This window comes from Chaetura pelagica, unplaced genomic scaffold (genome assembly GCF_000747805.2).
Source record: "Chaetura pelagica isolate M959 unplaced genomic scaffold, ChaPel_1.0 scaffold150, whole genome shotgun sequence".
Lineage (NCBI taxonomy): Eukaryota > Metazoa > Chordata > Aves > Apodiformes > Apodidae > Chaetura > Chaetura pelagica.
The window spans coordinates 1,061,783-1,083,137 of record NW_009952052.1 but is presented as its reverse complement, the minus strand read 5'-3'; the positions used below and the strand labels follow the sequence as shown (position 1 = coordinate 1,083,137).

The window sequence follows — 21,355 nt, the reverse complement described above, 5'->3', positions numbered from 1 at the left end:
GCTCCAGTAACACAATATCCCTCTGGTACTGTGGCGCCCAGAACTGGACACTGTAGTTCAGGTGTGGCCCCACTGAGGGACAAATGAAGCCCTGAATTTTCCACTAACAGTCCAAGCTTCCCAAATGTAAGAAGTTTTTACTACCTAAATAGTAAATACAGGTAAATAAAATAACCAAGGAAATGTTATCTAGCCCTGAGGCCAATGATCACAGACAACTTGTATGCCTCAAGCTAAGCTCTTTTTCCCTCCTTTTCCCTAGAAAACAGCAGTTTTATTATCTGCCGGGAATGGTCTCTCTGCCATGTTATCCCCTAAAGGATGCTAGGCATTGTTTGGGAGAGTGCACACTGGCATGGTCACAAATCAAGTCAGGGACTATGCCTACAAATAAACAGTTAAACAGTGTAGAAGACTGCCCCCTAAGCTTGGGCAGTCACCCCATCTAGTTAATTTCCTAGTAGAACTGCAAGCTTCTGGTCCAGAACCCGCACAGCCAGGTTAGCAGGATCTCTGGCCAAGTATTCTCTGGCATCCAGCATATGAAATACTTTTCTTTAGAGAGTATTTTCTTGGGCACAGTATCATGTGAATTCAACTACATCACTTTTGGGCTGGTTCTGGGTCATATATGACTCATCTGGAGGGAAAAGAGACAGGGACTGTCAGGCATGCTTTAATGTACCTACTGTATGGATATTATGTATATCAACTGATTTAACTCTATAGATAGCATATTTGAGAACGACACACCTACTTTTGTTTGATGTATTTCAGGTAAGAAATGAAAGGGATTCAGCCCAGACTCAGATTTGATGCGAACATTCACAAAACTGAGTGACACCCCCACCACTGCTGGTCTGAGTTGGTAAAATAACATTATTGGTAAGTTAAGCACACGGAGGTATCTCATAAATGCTTTCATAAGCACACATATTTATTATAGCAACACCGTCTGTCAGCAGCTTCCTTATAAAGCTCTATTTTCAGGGATTTATAGAGCTGACATATGTATCGTGGGGGTACAAGCCCACATTTGCAGGGCGATGACCTTATAGGTTTGTACCTCTATTTTCTACAGTTCTTTAAATATGCTGTGCTGTTCACTTTGAGAGGTAGTAAGATGTAAGACAAGCTGGTTTTCTTTGTGATCAGCTCCCCAGTGTAAACAAATACAGTTTACTCCTTTAATTTATATGCATATAAACTTGATTGAAATTTCGTGCATTAAGAATATGACATTTAGATGCTTGTGCAATTTTAAAGAAGCTTTATCTATTTTCTCATGTTCTTTGGCAAAGGATTATTCCACAGTGTGGTCTAATCATATTTAGTATTTTGAAAAAGGAAATACAGCAGAATACATAAATCTGATCTGGGTTAGAAGTGCGTCCTTTTGTCCAGCAATGACCCCTTTCTGCCAGGCAGACTTGCAGCTCTTTGAAAAATATCAGTGCCTCACCAAAAGCTAGCTAGGTCAATCAAACTACTGATTACCATAAAAGAATATTTCCCACTGTTTGAGTTGCTTATAGATGACTTCTAGCAATAACACAAAAAGAAATGGCTGAATATCAGTACCGCATCAGTGGCAGAAGGAGAATGCTATGGATAAATGTTGATATGAAATACCAAAAAACGTAAGAACAGAGGCATAAAACTCTGAAGGGATGGTCTTCTGGTCAGGCAGCTCAAGATCAATAAATCCTTTAAAATATTTAAAAATCCTTTAAGTAATTCAGAAGATTGCAATATTTGCAATAATACAAAAATAGTAAGAGAAAGAGAAGTAATTTCCTTTACTTTGAAATATCTCAATGATTTAATTCACAAAACGTGGGTTTTTTCCTGCAATATGACATCATTAGTATTCAAAGCTGTATATGTATTAACTACAGTCATTGCCTTTATTGTGTAATTTACTAAACTACAGATTCTAAGCAAATTAAATACAAATGTATTGTTATTCATGCCCATAAAACATGTTTAGACATACTATATGCAGCTGTTGCAAAAGTATTAAATATCAAAAATATAAAATGCAAAACAGTTACAGGAAACTTAACTTTTTATTATTTTTTTTTTCCCCAGCATGAACACTAAAGGGATAGAGCAATATGCAGATAGCTATATAAAATAGGAAATTTTCTCTGTAGTGGGGAAAATTGCTTTGACAGTTTATTCTGTGTTATTTTTAAAAACAATGCTTGCTTTGGTTTATCCTGAAACTGAATCTCAGGCCTTAGTTAAGTCAGAATCTAATGAAGCAGAAATGCATTTCAAAGGAATTAATAAAAATCTCCTCTAAGTGGCAAGTCAGATTTGAGGACTGACAGCCGGAATACTACTTTTCAAAGATTTTAAAACATGTTACAGAAGTGTTGAGAGGTTGGGAAGTTATGAAGCACACAGCTGTATTAGTGCCCCTCTGCTGAATGACTAATGGAGCAAGCAGTGGCCTTTGGAAAAGGAAGCAAAGTAATAAGAGTGTCAGTAAAATATATAATGCAGACAAAAACCATTGTCCATGAGACTCTTCAAGGAGGTCTTCCAACAATAGTGTAACCTGGTTGAATGCTTCAGCTATGGAAATAGAATGTAATCAATATACCTACCATATAGCATGGTAGTATATTTATAATGCAATATATACAGTGTATTATACCTATGTACATAAACATACCTAGGCAGTAGAGAAACCTAATGCATATGCTTTGCAAAGGAGCTTTTTTTTCAGCATATTGAAAAAAAAACAAAACATGTTTCATCATCTAGAGTTACTTTACTTTTCCCAAGACACTGAAATAGCTTTAACCTATAATCACTTCCTATTGCTACATTTGAAGGTGAATTTCTAAATTTGATAGCAAAAAGAAATATAATTTCTGACTTCCTAGTGTGCAATTAAAGAATTCAAAGCATTATAAAATTACTCAGCAGGTCACTCTTCCAGTAAATCTCATTTATTCACATCTCATTTTCTAATAAACCAAAATATGTCTTACCTCTAACCTCTATAAAAAAATTCACACAATGGACATGAAAAAAGGCAATGTGATTCATTTTTCCATTTCTACAGTAAGACAAAGCTTCTTTCATTCAAACCAGCAATGTAGAAGATCAGAATAATATGTATTAAAATAAAGTATTCTTTCTTAAGTCTATTTTCCTCCTGGCATTTCTTATCAGAAATCTGACTTGAGAGTAAATAAGTAAGTTTGTTTGTTTTGTTTTCATAACAATGATTAGTAATGAATAAACAGAGCAAGTACTAAAGCTGGCTTTGCACCTACTGAATGCTGCAAGTGTCTGTACTCATTTGATATGCATCTAGCAAAGCTTGGCTGTTCCCAGAAGGCCACTCCATGAACACTGAGAGAGCAGCGTCTGCTAGTGGTGCCTGTAAAAAGACAGAAAAGACAGAAAACAGAAAATATTTCTATAAGTGAGAGCAACCGGGAAAGTATGAACCTTACTTAAACTACATTCCATGCTATTTGAAAACACACACTGAAATAATTTCATGCAATGACCATCAGTATATAGAGAGTAGTATGAGATCCTGAAATACATTTCAATGTTCACTTCGTGGGTTTTTATCGGTGTTTTCCTAATTAAAAAGATTTTGATATTTTGACTAATTTTCACCACTTTGCCTTATATGTACTGTCTAATTGATTTATTCTCAGCTTTTTATCTCTGGCTATAATGCATATATGCATGTGCATACATACATATACACCACAGACCTATGCATATATATAAGCTATAAGAAACTGAGTATGTGTACATGTATATACACTATATATATATGTATTAGCAAATGTAAATATGTGGGGCGTATATAGACATATTCACATACATGCATATATACATATATATATGAGTCCAATAATTATTATGTCTAGAGCACAACGCAAAAGATTTCTCCCTTTTTTATCATAATATAATTGAAAAATAATACTATACCTGTGGCATTGAGAGGACATCGATTGAATGCCATGTCCCCAGCTGGGGTCCTTTTCCACACCATTGACATCAAATAGTCTTCAGGACATATTTCATAAGGTGCTGCCCATTTAGAAATGAGAATTTAATTAGAAAAATAAATTTATTTAAAACAGATCTTTTATATCAGAAAAGTAAGTCTTCAATCTTGTATGAATTTTTCCCGAGACGTATATATTCATAACATTTGACGTAATTTTAAGAACACAGTACAAAAATGCAAATATGTGAAACCTGCATTTTTTGTATAATATCTGTCTTTGTGGTGGTATTTATTTCATATAATTTGCATCTTTATTCTCTTTGGCATAAAATGCTTCTTAGGTTGTAGCTGCAATGTTAGTAAGTTTGAATCTTGTTCCACTATTTTGATCAATAACATTAGGCATCTATCAGTTGATGATACTTAAAATGTTATAAGCTGTGATGATTTCTGACACTCACATTTTTGAAGATTTTTCTAAAACTTAAGCTGTATTTGAAAGAATCAGTTCTGAAACCACAGTTAAAACCTTGAACATGTTAAAGGTATCATATGAGAGCTGTATATTCTGAAGACCAAAAAGCAGGTTATTTCTTTGAAATGTATTTCAGCACAAATTGCTAATCAAGGAAGTACAGTCAATAATGTGCGACTGCATGGCTATGAAACAAAATGGCCTTTTACTGGTTATTACAATACCATTTAGAGGGAAAAATATTTTCACAATTTCATAGTATCAGAATTGCACAGGGGAAAAAAAACCTTCTTCAAATGCGTCATGCTTTATTTTCATATGGTCATGACTTATGGATTCCTTTTGGTTTGATTATTTTTACTCTAGATTCCCAATTTATGATTTTTAGTTAATTAGATGAACTCAGCAAACATCTCGCTGAAATCATCTAACAACTTAAAGCACTGACAATTGTTAGTTACCAAAATCTAAATAATTTGAAGGTCAGGAGAGAAAACTTAGGAGCTATTTAAAAATATTTTTATATGTATTTCAGGAAGATTGTAACTCCACTGTATTACAGCAAAGCAGTTACAAAATAAGAAAAAGGGAAAGGAAATTCTATGACTATAACAGGGTAATAAGGCAGAAAGTGATTCAATGATTCACCCATGATTGCATGGGAAATCTCCAGCAGACTACAGATTTTGCTCATCCCATAACCTACCTCCTAAAACTGTCCATCTTTCCTGTTTTGTATTTCTGCTGATGGAAGAGTGAGGTAAAGGAACTGAGAGGACTTCCACACAAAGCTATACTCTCTGTGGAGGACAAAGAATACCTTGCAGATTGCTCAGTAATACTAATATGAACCACAGCTGGGCAGAAAAGTTGCTTGCTAAATTTGCCTAACCATCAGCATTCCTGAATCAAGAAAATTCGTGCTGCTAAGAAAGCAAGAGATCCATTAATGGCAAATACCATAGAAAGTTGCTTATATTCATAATCTAGAATACTAACACTGCTTCAGGCATGCCCCCAAACTTAATGCATCAGGCCAGTGTTACAACAGGAAAAGCCATATTTTGATAAGGATGAGCCATCTGGTGACATAAGCAAATGCAATTACCATCCTATTATGACCTTATCAACAAAAGAAATGTTCTGAATTGGGGAATGTAAATTAACATAATAAGGAGGCAATATTATAAATTACATACATTTGCTAAACCTAAGAGCTCTATGAGAAGAGTATTCGTCATGCAGCTGTCGTCATTTCAACCTGTTGTCCTCAGAACTAAACCTCTTCCCTCCAAATACTGAAGGTTAAATGTGAGGGGTTTTTCCTGAAAAATATATACATGTATATATACGCATAGAATCATAGAATTGCAGGGGTTGGAAGGGACCTCTAGAGATCATCTAGTTCAACCGCTCTGCTAGAGCAGGTTTACATAGAGCAGGTACTTCTATATACACCGTATTTTCTCATTTACATTAACAAGTAATAGATTTTTCATCTATTTGGAAGGGTACTATTTGTGTGCTTTTCTGTCACACTTTCCAGAACCCAAGATGATGTTTCAACTTTAGCCCAGTACCAGAGATAATCTGTGCACCTCTGTGTTGTGTTCAAAGTCAAAGGCATTACCAGGACCCATAGTTATCAGAAAAGAGGTGTGGGTGCAAGTCAGAGCTTGGAAGAAGTATCACTTAGCCCAAGCAATTAAGTTTTGCCTGATCTCTGGCTGATTCTGTCTTTCAACACATTGAACAAATATCTTGGATCAAGGAATTCTGTGCATAAAAGCAAAGCAGTTCTTCCCAAAGCTAAAGTATATCCGGCATCCGGCATTACTAATCAGGCATCCACCCACATCAAAGCATCTGTGAGGCTCCTACCCATGTTGCCCATGGAGACATTACTTTTACACTGGAGTGGCATAATATGTCTCAGTTTTAAAGCCTCACTGGCCCAGCTGGCTCTGATCAGGACTAGTTCAAGTATTTCTGTAACTATGACAAAATTAATTCATAACACACTCACAGATAAATACGAGTTAGTTGTACAAAATCATAGAGCACTGCTAAAATTCAACAGCAAACAACAAATACTGAGACAAATTTGCTAAAACTGGCAAATAAAAAAGCAGATCTCTCACTGATGACGTGGTTCAGCAATATCTTCCCACATAGAACATGTACTCAAATTTACCACATTATATCCCTGTAATGATAGGCCTGAATTCATCCCACCTAAACACACTCAACAAAGTCATTAGTCTATAACCATCCTATGTCTTCCTATGTCTGTGTCTTCCTCTGACATTACTGGTGAGACAACAAGCAACTTACTCACCTGGGATCAGAGGAAGCTCTGTAGAGCACACAGATAAGGCAAGAGATGTACAACCTCACAGTTTACAATCTACCTAGGCAGCCACTAAATATGGGATAGGGTAATGAAGGGCACAGCAAGTTAGCCAACAGTACACAGTAGCTCACAAATGAAGCTAGATGTGCAGTTCCTCTCTTGAATCCAAATTCAATGTCACAGGCAAAATTATCTTAAGCAAAGGCAACAGAAAAAAAAGCTTTCAAATGTCTTGTGGAATAGTGTTGCAATCAGAGACAAAACAAAACCCAAAGGTTTAATTTTATTATTTAGTTCTCATATTCTGTTTTATGTGGCTAGTGTTGCCTCTGAAGAAACTTTCTGCCTTCTGTAGGATGCCATCAGCTAGTCTTTGGCAGCAGTTGTGCAGTTATTTTTTGTTAACAAACAAGGTAGTCTATAATTGCTTTCAGTAGTATTTTTGGGGAAACCATTTCAATATTATGCTTTCTACTGCTGCCCATAGGCTTATGAGAAAAATACTGGGGATTTTTTTTTATTTTTTTTTTTAAATCTGAGTAAAGCATAAATATTGGAACATGTACAGAATAGAAATAACAATTACGGAATTAAGTATTTCTGGAAAGAAATACTGTACTACTAGAACCTAAGACATTCTTAAAACTGCCATAAGAACATGGTCCTATTTTTAGAAAAAATAAATTTACAGAAGTCTTGTCTCATTTATCTTCATTTTTGCTGACATTTTTTATGGGACTTACCTTACTTTTGTTACACATTTCTCTCAAAGTTTCTGATGAGCTTGCTATGTAACGCCTTATCAGTCATGGATTACGATGTCCTTTTGTTACCTAGCTGTCCCCTTTATTCCTATGGGACAGACCTATTGCTCATTCATCCTGTGTAACATTTCCACAGGGATTCCTGCATGACTAGCTGCTTAGTAAATCTAGAAGGTTTTTTCTTTTAGCTTATTTGTTTCCAGTTTTCTGAAGTCATTTTTCAAAAAAAGATACTTTGAGTGCAGACAACTAACTCCTTGACACTGCTAACCTACTAGAAGTGGAATCTAACTTCAGATATTTGAGACACAACAAAGGAGCAATGACTGAAGCTAAAATATCTTCAGATCTCTGTTTTTCTTTCACAGATTATTACACAATGGAAGGAAACAACCACAGTTTTAAATATATAATTGTGAACAGAAATAAATCACAAAGAATGATACTCAGCATGTGTCCAGAAAGCAATTTCATTTGAGAAACCAACTTTCCAATATTTCTGAGCCTGCCTTTCTTAGTGCTGGTTATATTCAGCTTCTGTGTGTCTGATGTAACCCAGTACCTGCCCAAACCATTTTAAGAGAATCAGTATGAGTAAGATCGACAATGAAGAAAATCTTTTATAATGTTCACATTATGGGACCAGCTCTGTTCACGAAGTATCTTATTGACAGCACAAAGTGTCCTAGAAAAAAGGTGTTATTCTCCTTTTGCTTCTACAGCTTAAAGTCAGCTATAATTTAACTTTCTGTAAGTCTACAGACCCCTGAGTGGTACAAACAGGTGCAGCTTCATACACTTCCAAATACATTATGCAGATTTACAGAGCTGAGAGTCTGGTCTTTCACTAATGGCAAAGCAACACTAATATAAGAAAAAAAATTAACATTATAATCTCTCACACAGAAAAAGAAACCACAGAGACAGAAATACCTTTTCTGAACTATTTTAAGGCTACGGAAGAAAAGCATATGAATAATGAAATTTGCTTATACTTTGAACAATAATCTGTTTATAGAACTTTTCAGTTTTTCTTGGTCTTTATAAAATGTAAATCTGCATATAATTCTATAAAATTTTAATAAATTATCCACTGTCTACATTTAAATCTGAGATGCTTTAGTAAATGTCAGTCTAGAAACAGATAAATCTGTTATTTATGTATAAAATTCTGCACAATATTGCTTGTTAAAAGGTGCTTTAGGTTATGGTTTCTATAAACATGCTAATTCTAATCTGGAATTAATTAAGTAAATAAATAAATTTAACAAATGGCAAACAAAGCTCTGTGTGCACTTGACTTATAAATACATCTGTAAAATATTTTATTAACAGCAGGTGGCAACCTTTGAAAATTGGACTGCAGCAGCCTGGCCTTACCCTTATATACACAAATGCAAATTATTTCAAGAATTGTTTTATAAGCAGAAGCTGGTTGATCAGAATGTCTGCTTATTGAGGAAATTCACATTAACCTTCTCTTAGTTCTGTGCTTTTATAGAGGAAGCCTGCATTAACTATGGAAATTATAATTTGTTTAGGAATCCAGTGCAAGTACTGTTTTACAAATAATGAATGTTTTATTAAAATTACAGAGCTCATGAGATGTAAGCTAGATTTGGTTAACTCTTCCATTTTTCCAGTATCGTATTATAACTTTATACCTACAAGTAGATTTCTCTGTTGTTCTTCAAATGCAACGAGATTCTTTGTTCTACTGCACTGCAAATACCTTGAAAACTGTTCTTTGATGGTTGTCAAGGAATAAACATGCTGCTTATGAAAATGTGGGATTGATAACATAGTATTCACATCTGATATACTTCCCATTTCCTGACCCAAAGCATCCCTGCCATTTAAGCCCTTCAACAAGCAAAGAACAGAGGCATCAAAATGTCCAGAAGTCAAAGAGACTGCAACATTGATTTTTGCTGTTTCCTGGCTTGCAGTTCAGAACACATAATTTCCCAAGTGAATGGCTAAGACATCCTACACTACGGACACCTTATTTCATTAACTTACACCTATCCAACAATGCATTTTTTTACTTTATGACAATGTGTCTTTACAGATAAATATGATCAGATTCACCAGCTGCTCTTTATTTATCACTTTTGAAGAAGCTCAACAGCAGACTTTTATTAGCTTTCAGTGGGAAAGACATTTGTTGTGAGGGTAAAGTGCTACAAATAAATATTTTTAAACATTATACTTAAACGGGCAAGATGTGCCTTTTTGATTTTAAATGACCTTCCTTTTTATAAAATGTTGCTCATGTTTTCATTCATTCTATACAGTGTATTGAGGTTCACTTTTTTTCCTTATCTTTACTGCACTGAACGTTACCCCAGATGTATTAAAAAGATGTCTGTTGTACATGGATGAAAGGAGTTCCATGATTTAAAAAAACAGTCATGATACTCTAAGAAACAGTGCATTCAGAGAAACAGCACATTCATTTGCTAATTTCTGTAGCAAATAATTGCTGCTCCAAATAATGTAGGCATACCTAGGTACTAAAATATTTTTCTGGTAACTTTCTGTATTATGGCATTTTGTTTTATTTTGCATTGCCCATATATCCAATAGGGCTAGTTTACACCTAACTACATAAATTCTACTGAGAAAAACAGCAGTGACTTGTCTAAAGCAAGGCCAGATGTGACTCTTCAAGGCTATTGCTCTATGGACATTGATCTTGTCTCTCCTAAAGATGACCATTACAGTAAGCCAGACTCTAGTGTAGATAATAACAACAATTGTATTTGCATCTCACCAGGACACCTCTGTTCACTGCACCTTCTAACTTCCTCTCCAGTTCCTTCACACTGTTGCCCAGTCACAGCAGCACCTTGACAGATTCTTATTCGTCTTTCCCAGCCACCATCACAGGATTTGGAACAGCCACTCCAGTGGCCCCACTGGTTCCACTGGCCATTTGCTGGTGGGAAAAATATAGTTACAGTGGTGACATAATGACAATCATAAAGGAGGTTATCCTTTTTTTCTTGGTAAGAGAAGAGGGTGCCCCTGATACAAATAACAATGACAGAAGTGGTAGATGTAGATGCATGGAAGTCTCTATTTGGCTCCTGAATATGGGATTGTCTGAATAACTTTCATCTTGGGATAAAATTAAAAGTATTGGCACACATTAGCTAACACTTGGACTGCAAAACAGACATAGTCCCTTTTATATTTTTTTCTATATACTTGCATAGTATAGTATGTATCATACACATTTACAATGTGCATAACCACCCTTAAAAAAATTAAATACAAACACTTTTGCAAGTAAGATTTTAGGAGCTTCATTTTTACATGTTCTGACAGTGGAAAGCAAGGTGAAAAGTAGGTATATATGTAATTTACCTGCCCTGGAAGGCTGTTTTTATACTGTCAGAGGATCACAAAGTAGTCTCAATGTACAATGGAATCAGTTCATACACATTCACCTTCTAGGCTTGCAAAACACTGTAACACGTTTTTCAGCCCTCAAACATGTATTTCTAAAAGTGTTGAATCCCCTCTAAATGCTGATAAAACCCATGTTGCCCATCAAGCAGTCTTTCCGGACATATTCTGTAGCTTTTTATCTCCAGATGGCTCCTCAAATAAGGAAGCGCAAGGCCCCAGGCCTCCCTCTGGATGCTCTGCCTGCTGGCGTACCCCCATTTCCTGGTCAGAGCTACTGGCCAGATTTGTCCCTGAGCCTCTCCTGCTCAGGGGAGGCAGAGCTGCAGCTCCCACACCCACCGTTACTCACCGGTGCACTCAGGGTTATAGCACTCGCGGCTCTCGGCCCAGGGCCCTCGGCACTCGGAGCCACCGTGGGCGGCCGCCGTGCACTGCCGGCTCCGCTGCTGGGTGCCATTGGAGCAGGTCACCGAGCACTGGCTCCACGGGCTCCACTCCTGCCACTGTCCGTCAACTGCCACGGCAGGCACAAAAGAGATGGACACAGCAAAGTTACCACTGGAGCTGGACAAAGCCTTGCAGCTTCCTCCTAGGTTAGGGAGTTTCAACTTAGGCCTGATGCAGCCCCTCAGACTGGGTCTAACCTGAAGATGCTTGACTTCTTGCGGCAATCACAAAAACTGCCATTGTGTGCTACTTTAAAAGAACTGTTTTCCTCTTTCTTGTTCAAATAAAAACCATTCCATTTCCTCTAACTGATATAGCAAAGGATAAATTACAATTTTGCTCACATACGATACAGTTTGAAAGGCCTTATTAAAAGCAAAGCCTTATTAAGAAGACTAGTCTTGCCTTTTTAGGCAAAAGTGTTGGACAATCTTCTACCATGGAACCTCTGAGCCCTTCAAAGTGATTTATTACAGCTGTGGGCATTGCTCAGATGGGTCAGCTTGTAAGATTACCGGTTCTGACCATGAAATTAGGTCTCTAGAGTTGAATAGGAAAAGGATAACAGGAGTTACCACTTTGCCTCACATACAGTATCTGTTCTCTACACTTACGATGCTGAATATACTTTTATCATTCATCCTCCTTTTAAGTTAAATTATCCCAGTTCTTCAGCATTCTTTTGAGATAAAATGTAGGAGGACAGAAGAAGCCTGCCTTCCTCTTCAGGTCTGCTTCTGTGTTTGCATGTTACATAATCTTCTTTCTGAATTTGTCAAGTTGAATTTTTAAACAATCTAGAAATTAGGACTACTTCTGTATTTATTGCTTTGTATCAGTCCATACATTTGAATTTAGATGAATATTGCCAATAGTAAGGGTTTAGAACTCTTATTTTTAATATTGTACATCAGAAAGCCTCTTGAGGGAAAGGAAAATATTTTTTTAAAAAACAAAATAATAACAAATATAAACCAATTAATTTTTCATTCAAGTGAAAAATTATAAGGTCTATAATAGATAATAGGACTAGACAGTATTATCACAAATGAGTGTTATGAAATGTGCTATTACTGATTGTGCTAATTCAGAATCCTTTGTTCCTTCAGACCTCAGCAATCATCAGTTCCTCTGTGCACTTTCAGTTACCCAGTATAAACTCAAAATGTAGGTTGTAATACAATTTTGATTAATAATCCTCCTTGAAAACCTGGTTTTATAACTACTATTGCCATAAAGGCATCACTGCTGAAAAACAGTAACTTGGCATACTTAACAGCCTCTGATTTCAGGATTCTTCTAAAGGATGGCTGGAATAGCAGCTTCCTCAGTTGGTGGTGTTTATAATTAAAACAGGAAGCAGAATCTTTAAGTAAGTGATTTAACATACCATATCTACATGGGTGTTCAGTGAAATGCAGGGTCAATTATTCTACTGTTGCCTGACAGTAACCGCAGAATATTTCTAACGGTTCAAAGATACTATCCATATCTCTAATGCACAGGATCTCAGCAACCAGTGAATTAAAGAGAAAGAGTTTCTGAGCCTTTTTCCCAGAGTTCTATATTAAACATTCTATCTAACGCCTGGTTGTAAACCGCTTCTCAATACAGATGTCTCTGAAGCTATGAAGCTGTCCCTGATAATTTATTCAGCAAAAAATGGAAATCTTCCCAAACATGGAAGCTAGTTGCACTCATTAATCATAAAAGCTTTATGTGAAGAGGAAAACATTATGGAAATCACATTTCAATGCACCCTCTTCAGTTTTATTCATTGCTATATAGTATTATTTAGAGTAGGAAAGATCAAATCAATTATTATAGTGTATTTGGAGAAAACTCATTCCGTGGCTTCTCATATATATTTCACACATCTCCCTTCTTTATCTATAGAAGCAAATAGTATGCAAATTTTCTATTTCAGAAATAATGTTAAAAGACTAAATAATTCAGCATGACTATTCCCTATAAAATTGAATGTTCAAATTTCAGAAACTGTTCATGTTTAGCAAAGATTTGAACTGTTACTTTTAAATGTAACCAGTATATAACTTTCTCTGGTGAAAGCCATTTAGGTACAAGCAAATGTTCAAAATCCAGAATTCTCAAATAACTGCTTATTTTGACAGGTTAGGTGTAGTACATTTTGTGCTTCTTTGCAATACTGAAGTTATCTGAATGCATAGTACTTGTTTGCTGCTATTTTTATTTGGCATTTCTCTTGTTTTCAACCTTTCCTTATGCCCATTGATGATGTTAATTACTTTTGTGTAGGCACATGTAAAATTGCACAGCTGCCAACTTGGCCAAAAACTAGATTAATTAAAAATTTTTGCATCTGTATTAAAGACTAAAACTTTTCACAAATTTTGTTGTAAAGTTGGAGTATGCTTTGCTGGCCAGGAGAAAAGTGAAATTCAACTTTAATAAAAAGCTAAGAAATTTCATTTTCAATTGGTGAGGCATTAAGTTCCATTTTTTTTCCTTCATCTCTGTTTTCAAATCATCAAAAGACCATTTGCTAATGAAATGTCCATCAACTCTTTCCAGGAAGAGCTCTGGTCATGGAGAATCTGCTCGTAGCAGTGCTGTGAACTGTGACTATTCAACAAGCCCATTGGAAGGTTGACCTTCATGTTTTCAGACAGCACTTACAAAAGAAATTTCTAACATTACAGCTACCTGACACCTTTTTGATATCTGAGTATTACAATTAGTTCAATAATTAGATATTTAATCTTCCATATGGTTATTGAACTCATGCATGTATATACACACAAATATATATATGTGTACATTTGTACAAACATACACATGCATACACATGTATTGAAAATTGTGGTCAAACTTAGTAATTATCTATGGCCAAAAATGTAAAATCAATTTTGAAAGAATAGATTCTTTTTTTGAGTTAATTTCAGGGGAAGGAAGATTTAACATGAAGCCCACACATTGTTTACTTGGTTAGGGATAGTTTTTTTGAACATGGTTTAGCAACTAACTCACAGAAATAAAGCACTTAAAATTCTGACCATAAGGGATTAACTGGGATTCAAATAATGCCCTAGTTTGCATCAGCCTTTCTCTCCATACACATGTAAATAGTACCCTTTGAATAAATTAATTACAATTAAAACTTTAAAGTTTCCCAAATATGTTTGTTACATGACAAGTAAATAATTACAGTGAACCTCAAAGCAACCATAATTCAAATAGATACGGTGGACATGAACTGGGTGACCTCTGAATGTCTCCCTCTAAATGACACTGAGAGAGTAGCTCACCTTTTAGTTCTCCATGAATCAAGGTTGCCTACACAACATACAGTGCCCTACAAAGACTCTTGAAGAAACTGTCTGCTTATGCAATAACTTGCACAGAGTTACCTTCTGATAATATTCTTTAAACACTGACTACAGTCAGAATTATGAACAATATTAGCCCATCTACTCACTTTGCATATTTTATTTTTTTTCCTGTCTGCACAGGGCAATAAAAGAAATCACAAAGAACCCACATCAAATGCACTGTAACAAAGCAGAAGGTTGTTATATGAGCTCACCAGGGCAGAGTGCAATATTGCAAGGTTTATGTTGTGTTTCAGGTCCATCACATGATCTTCCCCCATACTGGGGAGGTATACATGACCTCGTTCTAGTTCTTTGGCCTCGACCACATGTGAATGAACACAAACTCCAAGGTGACCATTCCTCCCAAACGCCATGCACTGCAACAAACCAAACAGATTTTAACCAGAAACAGACACACAAGCAACAGAAGGATTTCAGAATAAACAAGATCAGTGTTGTAAATGAGAATTATTTTGCCAACTTCAAGGAAATTAGAACATAAGCACTCTTCAGCACAGGGAAATAAATCCTTTATAAAATTAAATTAATTTCAATACAAAAATATATTTACTCTAAAATGTATTTAGCTTTGAACCCTTTTCTCTAATCTTTAACACAACTACAACACTTTTTTTGCTGTCATTCTTTTAAGAAAGATGGCTTCTTTTTTAAAAAATCAGTTATGTTATCTTTGGTGCCTGATTTGAGATATGTTTATTAGTGCTGATTTTCAGGAGATTAGTCTTTGTGAAAATCAGGCATATAATTTGTCTCAAGGCAACTCTAAAAACTGAAAGAAATAAAAATGAAGGTTTCTTTTTAAAATATAGACATAAATGCAATCATTTTTTACTGTGTCAACATCATAAATTCAGCCTATCTTGCTGTTATCTTGCAATGGTTTCACTTGTTCAAATTCTGGTGAAAACAGGGCAGCACATGTGCTTGCTTATCCTACTCAAAAATTCCAAGGCCACATAAGCAAAAGAGATTTGCGCTATTTTCTTGCATGAACATATTCATGGATTTAACAGAAACAGTAATACGTGTTACTCTATACTAAAAAAAATGTTCATTTAACATGATTCAAACAGCTTTAGAATACACAATTAATTACAAACACATACCAATATTTTTATTTCCAAATATTTCATAAATTTAATTGAAGAACCATAGAAGACGCATCTTTCTCTACCTTAAATTTTAGGAGAATCTAATACACATCATCCATATGAGCTTATACACCATATGCACTCCCTTTTCAGAAACAATTAGGTAAAATTTTCAGAAAGTTCTCTAATATGTTATAGGTAAGCATATACCGGCAAGACAATTCCATACATACACTGGTAAAACAGTTCCTTATAAATTGAAAAATACCACAAGACAAAATTTGGTTATTTTTCTTCTGCTTAAATAAAAGCAGTTGCATGGGTTTAAATTTGGATATGTGAGAACAGGAATGTAGTAATGAGAACTGTAGTAATGTTAGGCATTTAACAAATGGCATCCAGAGACTTGGTACCCAGATTGAGCATCGTACTCAGTATGATAGAACTGTGTGTTTCTGCAGCTCTGTTTGAAGGGTATCTGGAGAGTGAAATAGCATTCAACATCTCAGTGTACCACTGGAAATGGTTCACAACATTACACAAAATACAGATTTTCTGGTTTGTCCTCACTTTTTTTCATCAATGTGAAAGAACTTTTCATGTTGTCAAATAACTTCATTTGCCCTGAAGGCTTGTATCACCTGCCCAGTTTCTACAAATAAAACCCTTTTCTTGTAGGGATCAGAATAACATTTCGTGAGGTGAAATTCAGTTGCCTGCAATGTGGAAAGAGGTTCAGCTCAGTGGCATTTTATTACAACATCATCAGGAAGATGAAGGGAAATTCTGCATGTAGGTAAATTCTATTGCATTTCATTAAATGCAAGGAAAACTGACATTTCAGATGCTGTGTTGAGGTAAACATTTGTTAGCTAACTTCTGAAAAATTGTACCTGACAAAAACCCACTAAGTTTCATTCGGGGAAGATTTTAACCCACAAGATAACATCTCAATTGGTGGAAGTTTATTTAGTTGGTCAGGTGCAAGCGATCAAAAAGCTCAATAATTATTCTATGTCCTACATGGTTAGGTTTATTAAAATTATTCTAAGTATCACATCAATCTGCATTATATTAGCCAAAAAAAACCCCAAACCAACACTCAGGAACATTCCAAATTAATGTAAAAGTGACAGATTTTAGTCTAGTTATTTTAGAAAACTTGAATAACTGTGACATTTTCCCAAAACTAGGAACCTAACTCTTCTAAAATTAGTAAATTGATTACTATATCTGCAAATAATCTTTTATGTTTGATTGTTGTCAGCAGGTATTATATGTACACAGCTCCTCTGATCCAGGCATATCACAGAATCACAGAATTTTCTGTTTTGGAAGGGACCTTAAAGATCATTGAGTTCCAACTCCCCTGCATGCACAGGGACACCTTCCACTAGAATATGCTGCTCAAAGCCACAACCTGCCCTTGAACACCTCCAGGGATGGAGCCCCCACAACATCTCTGGGCAGCCTGTTCCAGTGTCTCACCACCTTTACACTGAAGAATTTATGTCTGATCTCTAACCTGAATCTCTCTTCTTTCAGTTTACAACCATTACCCCTTGTCCTCTCACTGCAAGCCCCTATAAAAAGACTCTTCCCAGTTTTCCTGTAGGCCCTTCAGGTACTGGAAGGCCACTATAAGGTCCTCCCGGAGCCTTCTCTTTTTCAGACTGAACAACCCCAACTCCCTCAGCCTGTCCCCATAAGAGAGGTGCTCCAGCCCTTGGATCATTATTGTGGCCCTTCTCTGGGCACGTTCCAACAGGTCCACATCTTTCTTGTGCTGGGGGCACTAAAGCTGAGAATTATTTTTCTCTCTGGCAAAGTACTGGATTCTGAATCCAGACATATCTCACTACAATTATTTTTTTATCATATGAGAAAAATTAATGAGAAACCAATTCGTCAGATCAGATTCCAAACAGCAGTCAGTAATAACAACGATATAATTTAATCTTCTGATCCTACAGTGGTTGACTGTAATGCTCAGGTGCAAGAAGAACTTTAAAAAGTACAAAACAAAGCAAATAAAAATTAATCAAAATTAGAAAACAGTGTTCTGTATAAGAAAACAAATTAGAAAGGATCTGACACTATGTATACACAGCCTAAGCTTTTTCAGGGTACATATGTGTTTAAGTCTACTGTTTAATTTACAGTTTGATTTGATATTATCAAAATGTTATGTTAGTTGTCTTCATTTAAATATGATAAAAAAATGTGCTGAAGGGCTCTTTAAAGATTTTGTTTTGAGCCAAAAGGTTGCATGTCTTTCCTGGCAAGAGTGAATAATACTTCCTTAATTTTGCATCTGAGCATAAGACAAAACCAAATGTTTCACTTTATGGGACTGTGGTTTAAAGTAAGGTGTGTCCAAAATCATCTTCTGTGACAAATTTTAGCTCATTAAGTAAAACATTTCACAGTACCTTCTTATATGTATGGACTTGTATATCTGAAACTATGTATGTATGAAGATATGTAATACAGTTAAGGATGGAAAATGCATAACATTGAGAAAACAAACAACATCAGAAAAAAATATCAAGTTGTATCTGGTCAATGCACCACAGGAGTGCCCAATATCCAGATAAGCTTTAAAAGAACATCTTATTTCACAGTTTCTTACCTTTAAATATTTTTTCTGATATTTCATTTACCTTTTCTTTCTTTAATACCATTTTCTAAATGTAAAAAACCCTATAACATCTGATGAATTATAGCCAGATGAGCTATGCCAAATTACACCATATGGAGAACTGGCCCACAGAGGAGTTACTGTTTTCTGTAAAACAGTTTCAGATGCAAGATTCATTATTTGGGATAAAAATACTCAGATTATTGCCAATTTATCTGTCAAAAACATTGCTAGTACAACGAGTTTGGATTACTGCAGAACATCTTTCTCTTCTCTCTACCACTCTGTGAACCTAATCATATTGAAATGAACACCCACAGTGTTCACAATATGCAAATGCTGTGAAGTGGGAGGAGGCATGAGGCCATGCTGGCCTTCATCCTACAAGCATATTTTGGGATTTTTTATTGGGGTTTAAATGATTTTGATTTGTTCAGCTTTAAACTTAACAGATATTAGAAAGCTATTATAATCATTTATGTTTCATTGTGAGTGGTATCATGGATTAATGTGGTAAATAACTGCATCTAAGCAGATGCTACATTAAGGGAATTTTTAAAATTAAATGAAGGAGTTTGCGTGCACAGTTAAACTCAATCATGAACTATAGGTTCCTTTAATATAGCTTGAATTGTCCAGTACAAAATCTTTCCTAAATTCATAATAAGTAAACTCAGCAAACTTTCTTATAGCTGTCCCCTAACCTTGACATTTAAGCCATACATCTACTATACTTCTGCCATGCCTCTTTCTAATTATAAACCTAACTTTTCCTTACTCTTATTTTCTTCCTCTTAAGTGAAGGCCTGAACTTCCAGAGCATAGATTACTAACAAAAAAACTATAGGAATTAAAAAACATAGGGGTTATTGGTAACAATTTTGTTAGCGTACTGTGCAGGCACAGATTATATCAAAATGTGCAATGTTTCAGCAATATCTCTAAAGTTCATTGATGTGAGCCCTATGAAAAAAAAGAAAAAAAGAAAAAAAAAAGAGATGAGTAAAGCAGTCTTAGCATATCACACCAGCCAAAACATAGCTTTTGAGCATGCAAATACTTGAAATAATTTAGGGAATTCCTAGTCCTGCCATGTCTTGCTTAACCCATAAACTGAGTGCTGAGCTTCAGCTAAATTTTGTGGTAAAAGCTGTTGAAGGCAATGGAGAAGGAGAAATAAAAACTAATTGAGATGATCTTCAAGTATGGAAATTCCACGTTCTTTATCCTTGAAGTTTTAGCTGTGTTAGAAATGATCCACTAAACTGAAATGAATCAGTGGCACTGTAGCAACAGGCTCTGAGATGTACTTGCTCACAGAAGAACAAGTGTCAACAATGGTAACCTGATCTGTGATTTGTTGCCTGCTCTGCTGCACTCTTCTAGAAGGCTATAGACTGAATTATCTAATGGACTCCTGCCCCTGAAATAGTATTGATCCAGAACAAATATAAATAAACAAAAAATTATATAAAGAATGGTTCTTTCATTATTTTACAGATGGAAATATTCTGGAAGCTTCCCTTAGTATTTGCAAGTTTAGCAGGTTTCTTTGAAGCTTCTGGACACATTCTTGAAATGTAGGCCAGGAGGCCACTCTGCATACTTTTTTATTTTGAAGGGACAACTTTTTGATTAGACAACACTATTCCAGCTCTCAAAATGCCACCTTTTCCACTCCTTTTACTGATCATGTAAACATGTAATGTATATGTCCAAGCAGATTGTGTATTCATAGCTTATGAGGAGAGACCACTGTTCACTTATTTATATGTGTACTGCTTCTACTTTACACTCTATGATATAAAATCTTATTCTATTTATCAGAGTCCAAAAACTGAATGGAATGAGTTATGCAGGTCTGGGTAACAACGCCAGACCCTGCCTATGTATGCACATGTTTGGATTGTTTTGTCAAACGTGTTTTAATTCTACTAGTGGACAAACCATGCATGTTATTATGCATGGACTAGGGATAATCCTGAACTGTGCAACTGTGGGTCAGATTACATAATGAGGACAGATGATATTTTGGCTGGTAATTGAAGAGATGTTTGAAAAAATAATGCAGCTGTGACTGCGAAAAGAACATTTCTAAACTGCCGTCTTGCACACTGCCACACAGTTGTGACCATGTAGCCAGACAGAGATGAAGATATATTAATACGGTTACTGTAATTATGAGAAACAACATGCAAGATTAAACCCTGAACACTAATTATTTTGGAAAGGTAACTCAAAACACATAAAGATTATCAGACTATATCATGGTGATATGAAAAGGAAAATATCTTGGCATTCTCACTGTTAGCCAGTGAGAATAGATAGCCATTGCTCAGGCATCTGGAAACAAAAGCTGTACCCTGAAGTGGGAGTTTGTGCATAAGGAAAGAGATCCTTTGTGACATGAGAAACACGGAGCACTCTTTTTGTGTGAGCAGTGTTTGGAAGTTTGCCAGAAAATGCGAATTTTTAAGAATCAGCTTTTTTTAAGTTTAACTTGGACAGAAAATTAATTACCTTGGCTTTTGCTTTACATGATTTTTTTTTTGTTTGTTTGTTTTGTTTTCATTCCTTACTAGAGGGAATGAAGATAAAATTCTGTAAAATTAGGTGATTTAAATGTCTTTCCTCTTCATAGGTAATAGAAAATGAGCAAGAAAGTAGACAGAACTGCATCCCACAGTAAGTGCTGGACTGTGATTTCATGCTTATACTTAATACAGTTTCAGAGGAATGTTTGTTTACTTTTATAGTTCTGTTTTTTTTCACTTAAAATTCTTGCATTTTTAAGTTGAGAGT

At 35.5% G+C, this 21,355-nt stretch overlaps 1 protein-coding gene across 2 annotated transcripts in view; it reads right to left on the bottom strand.

The window, feature by feature from the left end:
* BAI3 (brain-specific angiogenesis inhibitor 3) overlaps positions 1-21,355 on the bottom strand; it is a 466,801-nt gene that overhangs the window by 254,214 nt on the left and 191,232 nt on the right. For both annotated transcript variants that reach the window (XM_010003267.1, XM_010003258.1), the window contains 5 exons: positions 15,013-15,177; positions 11,350-11,514; positions 10,360-10,524; positions 3,970-4,071; positions 3,294-3,400 (listed from right to left, as the gene is read on the bottom strand). In XM_010003267.1, the coding sequence (XP_010001569.1) occupies positions 3,294-3,400; positions 3,970-4,071; positions 10,360-10,524; positions 11,350-11,514; positions 15,013-15,177 (704 nt within the window). The remainder of the gene's footprint in view (positions 1-3,293; positions 3,401-3,969; positions 4,072-10,359; positions 10,525-11,349; positions 11,515-15,012; positions 15,178-21,355) is intronic.